This window comes from Narcine bancroftii, chromosome 9 (genome assembly GCF_036971445.1).
Source record: "Narcine bancroftii isolate sNarBan1 chromosome 9, sNarBan1.hap1, whole genome shotgun sequence".
Lineage (NCBI taxonomy): Eukaryota > Metazoa > Chordata > Chondrichthyes > Torpediniformes > Narcinidae > Narcine > Narcine bancroftii.
The window spans coordinates 57171234-57187912 of record NC_091477.1 but is presented as its reverse complement, the minus strand read 5'-3'; the positions used below and the strand labels follow the sequence as shown (position 1 = coordinate 57187912).

The window sequence follows — 16679 nt, the reverse complement described above, 5'->3', positions numbered from 1 at the left end:
CCTCAATTTAATATTTAACCCCACCCCACCATACACACACATTCTAAAAGTATTTTTAATGAACATAGAACCCTGATTTCTGAAGTTAGGGAAGGTTTTCAAAGTCACTATGTGGAAATACAAAATAACTTACACATAGAATGCACATTGAAGGCAGGCAGGAGGGATAAATGAGTTCAAGAAGAAAATTGCAGACCAGTGGAAAGTTTGCCTGCAGATTATAAGCACAGAATTAGGAGTGGATTTGAACCATTTGACCCACTGAGTTTGTTCTGCCATTCGCATCAAGGCTGATGTATTTTTTCTTTAACCTGATTTTCCTGTGTTCTCCTCATTACCTTTGACATGCTTACTCATCAAGAACCTATCAAATGAGCTAAACAAACTGGACAGAAAGTCTTCTTGCAGAACAAGTGGTACATTAGAGGAAATTTTAAAATTGTATAGATGGTTCAAGTTTAAATTTAAATAAAAAAAAATTAGAGATGCAGCATGCTAACAGGCCTTTCTGACCCAGATGCCCACGCCTTCCAAATGAACCTACAAATCCCGTACATTTTGGAGGGTGGGAGGAAACCCATGCAGACATGGGTGGAATTATACAAACACCATACAGACAGCGGCAGATTCGAACCCAGAACCTTACAGAATGTAGCTAAAACTCATAAAGAGGGAAAAGATACCTCCAAAAAACATGCTGTATTTATTCCCTAAGTTGTAAGTAATTTTCTCAAGGGGAACATTTCAGTATTCCAACAGGGTCTTTCCAAGAGAGAATCAGACTTCCAGGTAACTGCAATACAACATGGTTTTGCAGGTATGGAAACTCTACCAATTAAATGGAGGGTTGAATACTAAATAAATAAAATACTTATTCTATTTATTTTTCTTCCCTTTATTGAAATTTAGATAAAAATAATTGGGCCTCTTCTTTATTGAATTGGATTTCAGATGTAGATTGTTCCTTCTCTTTTCTCCTTCTTTCTCTTGTTTCCTTTTTCACCTTTTATTTCTTCATTACAGGTTCTGTTTGGAGAAGGGGATAGGGGTCATATTTAGAACATGCGTTAACTTACTTACTTATCTATGATGATAACTTGGTATCGGTTGTTGATAAAATAAAATATTCAAAAGAAAAGAGGGAAAAGATGAAGTATGAAAGTAGGCCAGGAAATAATATCAAAGAGGATTAGAACAGCTTCTTCAAGTATAAAGAGTAAAAGAGAGGTGAGAGTAGATATAGGCCCACAAGAAAATGACACTGGAGAAATAATAATGGGAGATAAGGAGTCGGCAGAGGAACTAAATGAGGATTTGCATCAGTCTTCACGGTGTAAGACACTAGCCGTGTGCCAAATGTTGAAGTGAGTGCAGTTACTATTTCAAGGGAGAAGGTACTAGAAAGCTAAACGGTCTAAGGATGGTTAAGTCTCCTGGACCAGATGGATTGCACCCTCACGTCCTGAAAGAGGTAGCAGTAGATTGTGGAGGCATTGGTAATGATTTTTCGGGAATCAATAGATTTTAGAGTGGTCCCAGAGGAGTGGAAAATTGCAAATATCACCCCATTATTCATGAATGAGGCAGCAGAAATGTAATTATAGACCCGTTAGCCTGACATCAGTGGTTGGGAAGATGTTGGAGTTGATTGTCAAAGTTGAAGAATACTTGGAGACACATAACAGGACAGGCCAAATCCAGCATGAACAGTTTCCTCAAGGGAAAATCTTGCTTGTCAAACTTATTAGAATTTTTTGAGGCGGTAACAAGCAGATGTTAGTGGAGATGCAGTGGATGTCATGTATTTGGATTTTCAGAAGGCATGGAATAACAGGAAACATACTAGCGTGGGGAGAGCACTGGCTGATTGGCAGGAAGCAGAGAGTTGGAATACAGGGATCATATTCTGATTGGCTGCCAGTTGCTCCTGGTTCTCCACAGGGGTCGTTGTTGGGGCTGCCTCTGCTTAAGTTGTAAATTAATGATTTAGATTATGGAAGCCATTTGGCTTTGTGGCCACATTGGCAGACAACACGAAGGCAGGTGGAGGAGCAGGTAGTGTGGAGGAAACAATGAGGCTGCAGAAGGCCTTGGACAGATTAGGAGAATGGGCAGAGAAGTAGCAAATGAAATATAATGTCAGAAAATGTCTGGTCATACACTTTGGTAGAAAAAACAAGTATTTTAAATAGGGAGAAAATTGAAAATGCCCAGATTCAAAGGGTCCTAGGAGTCCTCATGAGGGATAGCCTGAAGGTAAACATATGTTGAGTTGGTGGTGAAGGTGGCCAATGCGATGCTGGCATTCACTTCAAGAGGAGTGGAATATAAGAGCAGGGATTTGATGTTGGGGTTTTATAATGCCTGGCTGGCGTAGTGATTAGTGCAGCGCCTTTACAGCACCTGTGTTTGGGACTGGACCAGGGTTCAAATCCCATGCTGTCTGTAAGGAGTAGGTACGTGCTTCTCGTCTCTGCATGGGGTTTCTCTGGGGGCTTCGGTTTCCTCCCACTGTTCAAAAATGTACTGGGAGTGTAAATTGGGTGCATGGACCCATGGGCCAAAACTGCTTTGTTTCTGTGCTGTAGGTCTAAATTTAAAATAAAAAAGGCATTGGTGTGACCTCACTTGGAGTATTGTGAGCAGTTTTGGGCTCCTCCTTTGGGAAAAATGTGCTTATATTGAAGAGGGTTCAATGGAGGTTCACTTGGATGATTCTGGGAATGAAAGGAGTGTTTGACAGCTCTTGGCCTGCACTCATTGGAATTTAGGAGAAACATTTCAAATGTTGAAAGGTATGGACAGAACAGATGTAGAAAGGTTGTTCCCCATGGTGGGAGAGTCTAGGACAAGAGGGCACAACTTCAAGAGAGAAGGGCATCCACTTACAACAGGTATGCAGAGGAATGTCTTTCATAACAGGCTGGTAAATCTTAGGAATTTGTTGCCACCTCAAGATGTGGAGACCAGGTCATTGGGTTTATTTAAGGCACAGATTGATAAGTCCTTGTTTGGCCAGGGCATCAAAGGGTATAGGGAGAAAACCGACAGTGGGGCTGAGTGGGAAAAATGGTTCAGGACGTGATTGAACGGCAGGACAGACTTGATGGGCTGAAAAGCCTATTTCTGCACCTATGTCTTATGGTCTTATAGATCACTGGCACTGTAATAACATTGCACTAATGGCTGCAATAACAGAAACAACAGTACATGTTTTCTGGAAATAGAATAGAAGTGGTTAATTTCATTGCCTAATCAGCATGGACTTTGATTCTATGACATAGGCTAATTGACAGGCTGACAGTTCTTGACAGGTATATACCAACCACCTTTCTGACCAATCAACATAGATGTAAGTTGGATTTGATAAGTTCCAGCAATTTGTAAAAAGACCCCTTATGCAGAAAATGTCAAAAATTAGTATTTTCCCCCCCAATGCTATTGCCTGGTAATACCATAAAGGCCACCAAGGAAACCTTTTATCTTTTTCTAATGGTGCCATGATCTTTCACGAGATGAGAAGCACGTACTAACTCCTTACAGACAGCATGGGATTTGAACCCCGGTCCAGTCCCAATCACAGGTGCTGTAAAGTTCATCAAGACTGCAACTTTAACTGTCAGCAAATAGAGATAATCTAACTTGCATATTTAAATCCTGAAGTTGAACTTCAACTAAATATTCTCTAATTCCAGTGGCAACAGTCCTATCCCAAACTCTGGTATTCATGGCTTTTGTCAAAGAAATCAATTCTCGGCAGCTTGGCTGGCAAAGCAGTTAGCACAACAACTTTACATCGCCAGCGATCGGGACTGGACGAGGGTTCAAATCCCACGCTGTCTGTAAAAAGTTTGTACATTCTCCCCGTCTCTGCTTTGGTTTTCTCTGGTTTCCTCCAACCATTAAAAACTGTACCGGGAGTGTAGTTAATTGGGTGTAAATTAAACAGCACAGATTTATGGGCTGAAATGGCCTGTTACTGTGCAGTATGTCTAAATTTAAAAAAAATACTATCATAGGATCCTCTGGTGTTTCTCATGTTGTTAGTAGGAAAGTGTGTAAGTTTTTTTTTGACATGAAATGAGGCATGTGCAATTTCAACACAACTGGAAATAATATATGGGAGCAGAAGTAGGCCATTTGGCCCATCAAGTCAGCTCCATCATGAGCTGATCCATTTTCTCATTCAGCCCACTCCCCTGGCTTATCTCCATAACCTTTGTCCTGGTGCACTATGACAACAGACACACTGAAGCCCACTCCTGAAATATTGAGAGATGAAGTCGGGGCATATTACTCTTGTACTGAAAACTCTAATGTAGTTGACGTTAATTATACCCAGAGAAGGCTGGTTAGTGCATTGTAACTGAGCAGATCCTTGGAACTTTTACCAAATCAGTCAAAAGTCTCCACAAGTGCATTACACACCAACTATTAAATTTTTCTTTTTCTTTGGCTTGGCTTCGCGGATGAAGATTTATGGAGGGGTATGTCCACGTCTGTTGCAGGCTCGTTGGTGACTGACAAGTCCGATGCGGGACAGGCAGGCATGGTTGCAAGAGAAAATTGGTTGGTTGGGGTTGGGTGTTGGGTTTTTCCTCCTTTGTCTTTTGTCAGTGAGGTGGGCTCTGCGGTCTTCTTCAAAGGAGGTTGCTGCCTGCTGGTGAGGCACCAAGATGCATGGTTGGAGGCGATATCAGCCCACTGGCGGTGGTCAATGTGGCAGGCACCAAGAGATTTCTTTAAGCAGTCCTCGCACTTCTTCTTTGGTGCACCTGTCTCAGTGGCCAGTGGAGAGCTCGCCATAGAAACCAATCTTGGGAAGGCGATGGTCCTCCATTCTGGAGATGTGACCCACTCAGCGCAGTTGGGTCTTCAGCAGCATGGATTCAATGCTTGCGGACTCTGCCAGCTCGAGTACTTCGATGTTGGTGATGAAGTCATTTCAATGAATGTTGAGGATGGAGCGGAGACAGCTTTGATGGAAGCGTTCTAGGACATACAATAGAAAGTGCTGAAAATACTCCAGATTAGGCAAGTGAAATAGTTAATTCACCTTGTGGAGGTGAATACCAACATGCGCCATCTCCCTTGGACCAACAAACTTGAGTTGCAAGTCTTTGCTTTATCCTCTTTCAGTCTTCCCATGCAGTTCAATGCAAGTTTGAAGGATGATATTACACCCTGATGACCAGGAATGTTACCATCTACTTAATTCCATAATTCTTATTAACCTGTTACTTCCACATGCATCTTCTCTTGGATGAAGATTTATTTATGCCATTTGTTACGAGCCCAGCGGACCCCAAAACCCAACAGCAATAGATATTCCCCGAGACAAATGTTAAACAAAAGTTGCTTTTAATTATATTTAAACATGAAACCACAATCACACTTTAACTATCACTATTGACTTAACTAACCTACTTAACCCTCTTCTAGTTCTAAGCACACATGCATGTAATGTGTGTGTAAGTTCAGAAAGGTTCTTTGATTCACAGTCCAATCTCACTTCTCATTCCTCCAAGTTCACTGGTTGCAGGCAGTTCTTATACAGTGCACAGAATTTAACATTTATAGAATTCACCTGAAAGGTAAATGGTTACCACTCAGGAAGGTTCATCAGTTTTCATGGAGAGATTTGTTGTTCATGGGACACCCAGAACTGATTCCTTTTTAATCAGCCACTTCAGTGTCTTGCCGAAGAAACTTGTCCCCTCAGGGTTCTCCAGATGTAGGTCACCATAGAGTTCCTTTTTTTGCTTCTCTTATTTCATGAAACATTAGACAGCCAGTCCTCTCTTCTTGCATGGACCACAAGGGGTTTGATCAGGCTGAACTAAACACTCACAGCCCATCTTCCAAATTGGGGTTTCCACAAGCTTGCCAGCTTGTCCTGTTCCAGTCCCAGCTGCTGTTGCTGACTGTAAAACTGCAGAACTGATCTCTCTGTTTTACTCTCTCTACTTGCAAGACAACATGACCCTCCTAGAACACCAAGTTCCACTCCACAGTCTGCGGTTCTGACAAGTTCTTTCATCTATTGCCTTTTTGTAAACAACAATCCATTAGTGAAGTCTCATGGGCACTCTTCAAAGCTTTTGCAAAGGCTCTGGGGTCGACATGTCTAGCATTAGCAGAACTCCAGTATTTCAAATAATATCTGTTTTAAAGTGTTGTGACCTAAAAAAAAACCTTCCCCAATTTATCTCCCAAAAAACTATAAACAGTACAAACACAACACAACCCCCTTCCATCAACCCCCAACCCCCTGTAACATTATCTTTGGCATTTAATCTTTCCCATCTTCCACTCCACTTATTTTTCTTTTTTTTTTGTTTCATAAAAACATACCTTTAACTTTCCCACTTGATACAACTCTCTCCAGTATGGTGATCCAGTTGGTTTTGTTTCAAACTCTCTGCATGTGAACATTACTGTTAAAATTCCATTTTATGTGACAAAGAAATCGAGATGTGGAAAATGCATCTTGCCTGACAAATGTAGGTAGGTGTTGTTCGAGAATGTTGATAAATGAAACACAGAGGTCTGAAAATTTGATTGGTTTCATCCGGATTTTTTGGATTTTTAAAATTCAAATTTAAGGACGAATAAAGAGGCAAATTTTGATAGTTCATCCATTAACAAATACAGCTTGCTTCATTTTATCAAAGCATGCAATTTTAAAGAAAAATAAAGTCAACACTTCACAAAAATGTAAACAATTTTTTTCACTGCAAAAAAGTGCGTGCACTGCTTGAAATTATTAGAACACTATTACTCACACCATGTTCTAGTTCCTTAATTATTTCAAGTTTGTCACTCACTTTCAATGTGTTCTTTCACGTCACACCACAGTTTATCTACTTTGGTATCTATTATTATGGATTTGTAAACACATAAAGGGGAAATAGTAGGACACAAAATTATAGCGTTGTCACAGTTTGATTGGCTGTTTCAAAATGGCGATTGCGTGGTTGCTGTTGTGCACCTGTGGTACTTACACAAGGAAGCACACACAAAAGCTCGCTAAATTTTAAAAGATTGAGAGCTTTTAAAGTCTTGATTCTCGGGTGGTCAAGATTTCCGGACTTCTACTCTACAGTACAGGACAGACTACAAACTATAGGATTCCTTTTACTCCACAAGGGCTTCCTTCTTCCAATCTTGTATCTAGATTTTTAGATATTTGAGGCAATTTGTTCACAAAACAAGGATGAACTGCATTCAAATAAAAATGGAGAGTAATATTTATTGGACTGATGCTTTATAGTGTTCTTCTAGTGGCATATACATGTTTGTTGAATTTTCCTGTTGCTACTACTAAGCTACATGAAGATCCTCCATTACCCCTCCATAAATCTTCGTCCACGAAGCCAAGCCAAAGAAAGAAAACATGAAGATCTATTCCCCAGTGATATGCAAATAGAACTGTTCCAATACATTCCCAGTCCAGTGTCATTAATAAATCTGCACTTTTGATCCTCCTGTTTCCTTATCTCCCACTCTTAATCTCGACTCTATCCAGCTACATTTAGGGCTTCTCTGAGGTTGATTGCTACCACTGAACATTACAGATTCTCTGGCCATACAAATCTTCCCTTTACTTCGTGAATGTTAACAGCTTCCACCAGCATCAAACAGGGGTCCTCGCCAGGAGTAAAACACAAAAGAAACGATAAAAATACATAACTGATGATTCGGCTTGAGCCCTTCATCAGGGTACAAAGGGGTCTCAAGCCCAACATATCGGTTATGTATTTTTAACTTTGCTGTAAAAAGGACCATGGGTCCTCCCCACCTTCCTTGAAAGGCAGCTCAACTAGTTCTTCTTCTCTGATGCCTTCAAGTCTGGTTGAACCGGTTCTTGCTTTGAACACTGAAAAAAAAAATGCCACTCACTTTATATACTTTTCTGACTGCAGATATCCTAAACACCCTGTTCCACCCTCAACCAGTGTGCTGAAACTCCTCATTGAAATTAGAAAAGTTTCATGACCAAAATAGCATCCAAGGTAAAAATGTAAATGGCGGAGTTCAGGAAACATCGGTGGAAAGAGAAACAGAGCTAACATTTCAGGTCGGACTCTTTGGCAGAACCAGAAGAGATTGAAAATGATAGAGGGTGGAGCATTCTTTTCACGTAGAAGAGTGTCTAGCCTGAAACATTAATCGTTTCTCTTTTCCCTGTGATCAATTTTCCCTTTATCCTTCCTATCCATTGCTTCCTCCTCCTCTACAATTTTCAATGACCCACCTTATCTTCCTTTCTATGTTCTACCTGACCTGATCAGCATCCTGCCTTTATTTGTGATTCCCAGCTTTGGCAGATCCACCGCCCCCCCCACCCCCCCCCCCCCCCCACCCCACAGGTCTGGAGGAAGAATCTAATCCCACAAATTGATCTTCCCACCCTGCTCTTTTAGTCTGTACCACAGCCCACAAAATTATGCTTTTCATGTGAAGGAACCACATCAGAAACAAAGTTTCAAGTATACGTCTGTGGCCCAGTTCTACACATCCCTCTAACACAGGGGTGGCTAAAAATACAGCCCATTGTCCATTAGAACACAGTCTCCAACAATAAATTGCATTGTGTACACATTGCACTTAGTTTCAACACTAGATGTTGCTGGGATTTTGAATCTCTCCTCTTTCTGCACAATTAGATTCAGGGTGGGGGGGGAGGGGAATATTTTCTTTTTCTTTAAAGTGAGATGAACCTTGAGTGCAGGAAGCCATAGCTCTACAGTTCGCCTGGAGCTATGATAGGGTAACCCACCTCAAGGGAGGACAGGGCTTGGCTTGCTGTGTGACCTGATGCTGGCTGGGAGCCGGACCCAAGGCAGCTGCAATGTCTTCCCCAACTGAACGGCTCACTGGTGTTCCCCGCCTGGGTGATCACACAGAGAGCAATTGGTTTGTATCTGGGGGCTGAGCAAGGAGGGGCGAGAAGGATGGGGGTTAACTTCCGGTTTGTGCTGGTCCAACTCTGCTCCTGTTGCAAGCTCTCCCATCCCGGACAACGCAGTGAGGTGAAACAAGAGGTTGGGACACTGCAGATGTGCAAAGCCAGATGTGGGCGTGATGAGCTGGGAGGCTCCAGCAGCAGCTGGATCAGCTGTGTGGGTGCTCGAGGGAGGGCAAATGTATGAGAGGAACAGTCCAGGTAGGTCTCCCCGGATGTCCTGTAATCCGTACCTGCCAGGTGAGAAGCATAGAGGTGTGTGATCCACACACGATATTTCATGAGGCAGCTGTGAGGTGCCATGACACAAGGTGTTGGGTCTGTAATCGGTAGCAGTAATGCTGTGGGATCTTGCTGTTTCCAGGTTGCATTGGTGACCAGAACTGTGAGGTGACCAAGGGAATTGGGTCATCCTGGGGTGCACTGTCTGCTCTATTGACAGTCCGAACACAACACTCGATCTGGGTCTCGGGGGCGACAGATTTGGCAGTTCCACGTCTCCCACCCTGCGAGGCTGCCATCTTTTTGTTTTGAATATTTTATTTTTCCATACATGTAATTAATCAATCATTACACAAATGTTTAAATTGAAGCGTTTCATTCATTACATGGTTATGACCCTTCCCTCCCTCTCCAAACCCCCCAATCCCCCCATCCTTCATAAAGAATAATATATAAAGAATTATATATAGTATAAAAAGAGAAGAAACAGTGTAGTCTTGTGGATTGCCCGGAGCATCAGCCCCCAACACACTGGAAATCAACAGATTTTGTCTGATTATCTTTAAGGATAAAGGTTAACACAGGTCTTAAGAGGCTGGAGAACATATTTATACCTAAAATTCAAACATTTTGGGTATTTATTTCTCAAATTGTATGTAATTTTCTCTAAAGGAATATAGCTTTGAATTTCTGCATTGTATCTTCCCATATCTAAATAGGAGTCTGATTTCCAAGTCACTGCAATACATTTTCTTTCTGCTGCTAATGCCATTTCGACATTTTAATTTCAGTCTTGTTCCTTCTACATTTCTCAGTAGAAATAAATCTGGGTTTAATGGAAATACTCTATCTGCAACTTATTCTAAGAATTTTCGAAGATCCACCCAAAAAGGTTTTACTTTCAAATATGGCCAAGTTGAATGCAGGAAAGTTCCTATCTCTTCACCACACCTAAAATATTGATCTGATAAACCTGATTTCATTCTTTTTAATTTTTGTGGTGTTAAACATAGGTGATGTAAAAATATTATACTGAACTAATCTATATCTTTCATTAATAGTATTTATCATACTATCTTGACAGAGATCTGACCATCTTTGCTCATTAATTATAATATTCAGATCCAACTCCCATATCTGTCTAGATTTATGCACTGTCTAGATTTAGTTTCTTTTTGCAATAATAGATATGCTGCATAAGTTTTTGGTATTTCCTTGCCAAATAAAAGTTTCCACCTCACGACAAATAGGTAACCGCATTTCTAAATCTAACCTTTCCCTTAAATATGCTCCCAAATGGAAATAACAGAACAAATTGACAATCTTCAATATTTTTAATACACCTTACTAAACCAGATAATTAAAAATTGGTTATCCTTTTAAAAAGGTACAAGCTGATCTTGAATCAGGGGCATCTTAGGTCATGTTTCCTTTTATTCCAATTTCACCTTTTATCTTCTCCCAAACAGTAATGGAGTGTTTCAACTCTAACTCCAATTAATAATTTTGAATCTTATTTATATATAAATTCCTCTGCTAATCTTTCTCCTATTTTATCTAACTCTATTTTGACCCACACTTGTTTTTCTACTCCTTCAAAGAATCTCATTTGAGCCACTTGATAATAACTCTTAAAGTTAGGGAGTTGTAAGCCTCCCAATTTATATTCCCTCTATAGAAATTCTTCACATTTTACCTTTCCAAAGAAATCTTCATATATATTTATTTAATTCTTGGAATTATATTAATCTTTATGCAATTAACCTGTCCTACTAATGTTATAGGTAAACTCATTCATTTAAAAAAAAATCTTCAATTTTTTAAAAAGTGATTGCAAATAATTCAATTTACATAGACTTTTTTGGATGATGTCTACATGAATCCCTAAATATTTAATGCCATCTTTTGGCCATTTAAATTGGGTAATTCTTTGAGAATGATTATAATCTTCTGTAAGAGGCAATTTATTTTGTACCCAGTAATCTTACTATATCTTTGGCTTGGCTTCGCGGACGAAGATTTATGGAGGGGGTAAAAGCCCACGTCAGCTGCAGGCTCGTTTGTGGCTGACCAGTCCGATGCGGGACAGGCAGACACGGTTGCAGCGGCTGCAGGGGAAAATTGGTTGGTTGGGGTTGGGTGTTGGGTTTTTCCTCCTTTGCCTTTTGTCAGTGAGGTGGGCTCTGCGGTCTTCTTCAAAGGAGGTTGCTGCCCGCCAAATTGTGAGGCGCCAAGATGCACGGTTTGAGGCGATATCAGCCCACTGGCAGTGGTCAATGTGGCAGGCACCAAGAGATTTCTTTAGGCAGTCCTTGTACCTTTTCTTTAGTGCACCTCTGTCACGGTGGCCAGTGGAGAGCTCGCCATATAACACGATCTTGGGAAGGCGATGGTCCTCCATTCTGGAGATGTGACACACCCAGCGCAGCTGGATCTTCAGCAGCGTGGACTCGATGCTGTCGACCTCTGCCATCTCGAGTACTTCGACGTTAGGGATGAAAGCGCTCCAATGGATGTTGAGGATGGAGCGGAGACAACGCTGGTGGAAGCGTTCTAGGAGCCGTAGGTGATGCCGGTAGAGGACCCATGATTCGGAGCCGAACAGGAGTGTGGGTATGACAACGGCTCTGTATATGCTTATCTTTGTGAGGTTTTTCAGTTGGTTCTTTTTCCAGACTCTTTTGTATAGTCTTCCAAAGGCGCTATTTGCCTTGGCGAGTCTGTTGTCTATCTCATTGTCGATCCTTGCATCTGATGAAATGGTGCAGCCGAGATAGGTAAACTAGTTGACCGTTTTGAGTTTTGTGTGCCCGATGGAGATGTGGGGGGGCTGGTTGTCATGGTGGGGAGCTGGCTGATGGAGGACCTCAGTTTTCTTCAGGCTGACTTCCAGGCCAAACATTTTGGCAGTTTCTGCAAAGCAGGACGTCAAGCGCTGAAGAGCTGGCTCTGAATGGGCAACTAAAGCAGCATCGTCTGCAAAGAGTAGTTCACGGACAAGTTGCTCGTGTCTTGGTGTTAGCTTGCAGGCGCCTCAGATTGAAGAGACTGCCATCCGTGCGGTACCGGATGTAAACAGCGTCTTCATTGTTGGGGTCTTTCATGCCTTGGTTCAGCATCATGCTGAAGAAGATTGAAAAGAGGGTTGGTGCGAGAACACAGCCTTGCTTCACGCCATTGTTAATGGAGAAGGGTTCAGAGAGCTCATTGCTGTATCTGACCCGACCTTGTTGGTTTTCGTGCAGTTGGATAATCATGTTGAGGAACTTTGGGGGACATGCTTCCAAATTAAAGTGTAATTTCCACAGGGAAGTCTCCTGCTCTTTCATAGAATTAATTTGTTTCAGCTCCATCTACATCCAAAGTGAACTAAGATGCTTTTCTTCTCATTCACACAATATAAACAACTTTCAGTGGATACCACAAATTTTCAATTTTTTTAAAAAACATTGCAATTTTTGGTTTTGACTATATATATTACAGGCCTACACAATTAATCTGTAATGCCAACACCACACTTCCACTTCTGAATGTTCAGATAACGATGATGGTGCAACATTGTACTTACTTTTTGGAAGGTTAAATTACAGGACATTTATTCAAGTTACTCAATACCCTGGTGGACTTTGTTGGCTAAAACATTTTTAAATAAATCAACTGAACACAAATATTTTCTTTAACTTTTAATAAGAATATTGAAACCTAACCAGCCCTTCACAAAATGCTTGCAGTAAATGAAGACAAGTATTCTACATTATGTGACAGTATATTTTTTCTTCATTTTATCATTTTATTAAAAAGTCACAACAGCTTACATATCAACAAAAACATTGGATTTACGAATGGTACTATGGTACCTGCCCAAAACAAATGAAATAAAACACTTCTAGAGACAGTTTTGGTTTTAAGTACTGAATCCTGGAAGCAGTCTGTTTGGGAAAAATAAAAGTGGGTCTGTCAATGTGAACAAATGTCAAAGCTGAAAGTCTGTCATGTGATGACAGTTGATACCATCAAAGGTAATGTCCACATATTGTGCTAAATTTTTTCCTTTGAGCTGAAGTGATGTTTTAAGACTGCAGAGGGTATGGCCAAATGTACCTTCCCTCTGAAGTTAAAAAGTAGGAGAAATATATTGGAAGATGCTAGACTTGTAAAACCTTCCTTCATGAATGAAAGATTTTTGTTACCTGTAGACTTTTCAGTTTTCCTTTCAATGTTGTAAATAGTGCAAAGTATTTACTACAGTGCAGAACCTCACACTGACCCAGAGTTGACCTGTTTGTAAAGTGTGGAGTTTACGGTTAAAAGAAATCTTCTGGAAAATGAAAAACTTTTTTGATGGAGTTTACAGGCAACTGAATATAAAAAGTGAATGTCACATCCTACAACATCCTGCTAATATGCCCCATCAGGACGACATGGAAGTGAAGAATAACACTCACATGGAAGTAAAATATTTATTTTTAACTTTGAAGAAGACTGTTGAGAACTCTTTGCTTTTCTTGATTATTTTCACAACTCAGTGTTGAGAATTCCCTCACATACATTAAAAAAAAGTCTACTGAGCCAAAGATTTAAAATGAGTGGCAAGGTAACATTCCTATCTGTGAATAGGATGTGATTGTATGAATAGGGCAGGTGACCAGGTTTGCATTCTGCGCATGAACCTTTCTCACAGAAGTCAGCCACCATTCTGCATCCGGTCTCCTGCAGGTTGAAGATGGAAACCAAAACTTCAGTTTCCAGAATAAAACCATTCCTTGAACAACTAAGTATCATCACCCTTATCTCATAAATCCTGTGTTCTAACAATTCATTCCCAAAACAAAAAAATCCAAATGCTGCAGTAAAATAATTTTCAACCGTTGTAGGAAGAACCCCCACACTGATAATTACCATTGCAAGAATCAAGGGAATAATCAAGATGCTTCAAGTTCTCAATAGCCTCCTTAACGGTAAGATAATGTATTTTAAAGCCCACTTTACATAGCAATACTGAATCTTTAATGACTACTATTGGGAAAGGATCAGAATAGCTCACATATTCAAAATACTTCTGACCCACGCCTAGCCTAAACAAGTGGATAAAGGCTTAACAATGGCCACTTTTAACCACTAGATGTTATTTTGAAGCATTAGATCGGCAGTGGAAATCAGGTGAAGCAATGAGAGTGCAATACACAAGTGTGCTGGAGAAACTCAGGTCACACAGCATCCTGCTGAGTTTCTCCAGAATGTTTGTGTTTCACACAACTCCAGCATCTACAGACTTTCTTGTTTAACTCTACTGAAGCGATGAGGTCAATTTAAATTTTTTTTTGTCCTTCGTTTGTTCAGTGAGATTCACAATGTGAGTTTAGGTATCTTTGTCTTTAATTTAGGGACTAAGGAGGGAGGCACAATGTTGCAGCAGATAGTGCTGGCAACACTTGGGTCAATACTGACTGCTGGTGTCATCTCTGTGGAGTTTGTACATTCTCTCTCTCGGATCACTTGGGAGGCACAGTGTGTATCAGGTTCCTCTCACAGCACAAAGACATACTTCGAGCAAAACTGGCATTGTTAGAAGGAAATTGAAACACAATAGGGTGCAGAGAACATGTGGGAGAATGAGATTCTGGGATCTTGCTAAAAATTGGCAAGGATTCAATGGGCTGAGAGGCTTCCTTCTATGTTGTAAGATAAAATTATTATATTTTTGAAGGGGTCATGGGGATTGAAGGAGAGAAGTTGCAAAATGTTTTCAACAATCAACATTGCTTGGATATTTCTCTACAAGTTAACAGTTCAGAGGTATTACTTTAATAGCTGCTCTCCAGTATAGTATTGGGATTTTCTATGGTCATTCAAGACTTTATGTGGTAAACCCTCAAATTATGTGCACTTAGTTCCTTCCTAACTGCTCAATTTACTATCTAGTGACTGACAGTGAAATTGGTCATTTCTCCAGCTGACTAACCATATTTCATTAAATCGAAGGAACTTCAATTACATGCACCACATGCCAGTGCCTTCATGACCAGACTGTAGAGCACAATGTCTTACTGACAGAATCATTAGGAGCATGCCTCAAGCAAAACTGAGAGGAACATGAGGCATTTATGGTTTTCCTGCTTGAAAAGGTGAGGGAGCGGACTGCAGCATGCTGCTCACAAAGATTTATTTGGAAAGTGATTGCCCATAACATAACCTCTTGTTAAAAATGAAGTTGAGTCACAAAAATCCAATTTGGAAAATTAAAGAAACAAAATTAATTTCTGACAGTTCTACATTTCGGAAACCTTAACATCCACAGACATGACCAGAAATCTGATTCAGCCTCCCAACTATTTGTAATTGGGGTCTTGAGGGAATGGATATTGAGTGATCCAGATATTATTCTCAATAATAAATAGTAACATGCTAACATATCCCTTCACCTGATTTAGCAGTTAGTTTTTTTGACTCCAGTAAGATCTGCCTGCAGTTTTGAGTGACCAGGTACTATGCAGAAACAGCTTAGTAACGAGTTTCTGGAATGTTGTAAAGGTCTTTAAGAAAATTAAATTTAAATAAAACCAGGGATCATCTGAACATAGCTAATGTGAGCCAACAAAAAGTCTTGCTGTCCCTTTAAACTTACTTCTCACTCTAGGAACATGAATGAGTCTGCTATAGCCATGGGCTATGCTACTTTTTCATTACCCCAGCACTTTGTACGTATATGGATAAAGTAAGGGGAAAGGGACATTAAAAAAAACCACTAACTCAGTGCGAAACTAACTACAATGTGACACTCCCCAATCTGTTCCTACAGCTTGCTGGAGAAAACAAGCTGATACTACATTCCACTGTGATAATGTGGTGAACTTTTTTTTGAATTTCTTAACTTCCACCAAAACATCCTTTCCATTTTAAAATGCATGTAAGTCTTAATGAGCATATGTTACAGAACAGTTCCTCTGAGTCATTGATTTCCATCCGAGGATCATCTACGACTTGCCCAGTCTAGGCTCCTCAGCTTTCAGAGTCCCAACCGCATCTTTCACAGCATGGTAGATAATGTTCTTCACCTGAGGACAAGATACTTTATTCTAAACTATGGTCCACATAATGAAAACGGAACACCAACGTTCAGATCATCAACAGTCATAGAACATTAATGAGAAAAGCAACTGTTAACATTTAAATGCAGAAATTATAAATGCCTTGAGCATTCCCTCAATATTCAATTTCCAAGATAACGAATTTTGCCAATTCAGCAGGCCAATAATCTCGGCCTCGATAGCTGATTCACTAGCAGACTAATTTAACTGCATGTTCAAGTATGCTATTTTAGAATAATTGAAAGCAACTTACTCAAGAGAAAATCAGGGCATATGCAACCCCTGCATTATATGGTGGGCTTGGGGGGGGTCCCTAGAAAAATCTCCATAATCTCAATTTTCCAAGATGTGAAACCCTGCATTTCCCATTGAATCTCACATTAGAAGCAGGGATACATTTC

The 16679-nt window shown here is 40.4% G+C and overlaps 1 protein-coding gene across 1 annotated transcript in view; it reads right to left on the bottom strand.

Annotated features, from left to right (window-relative positions):
- Positions 1-12860: 12860 nt before the first annotated feature.
- The window catches only part of LOC138743673 (lysine-specific demethylase 3B-like), a 189182-nt gene continuing 185363 nt past the window's right edge, over positions 12861-16679 (bottom strand). Inside the window, exon 27 of the mRNA XM_069899246.1 lies at positions 12861-16245. Coding sequence (XP_069755347.1) covers positions 16165-16245 — 81 coding nt within the window. The 3' untranslated portion in view covers positions 12861-16164. The remainder of the gene's footprint in view (positions 16246-16679) is intronic.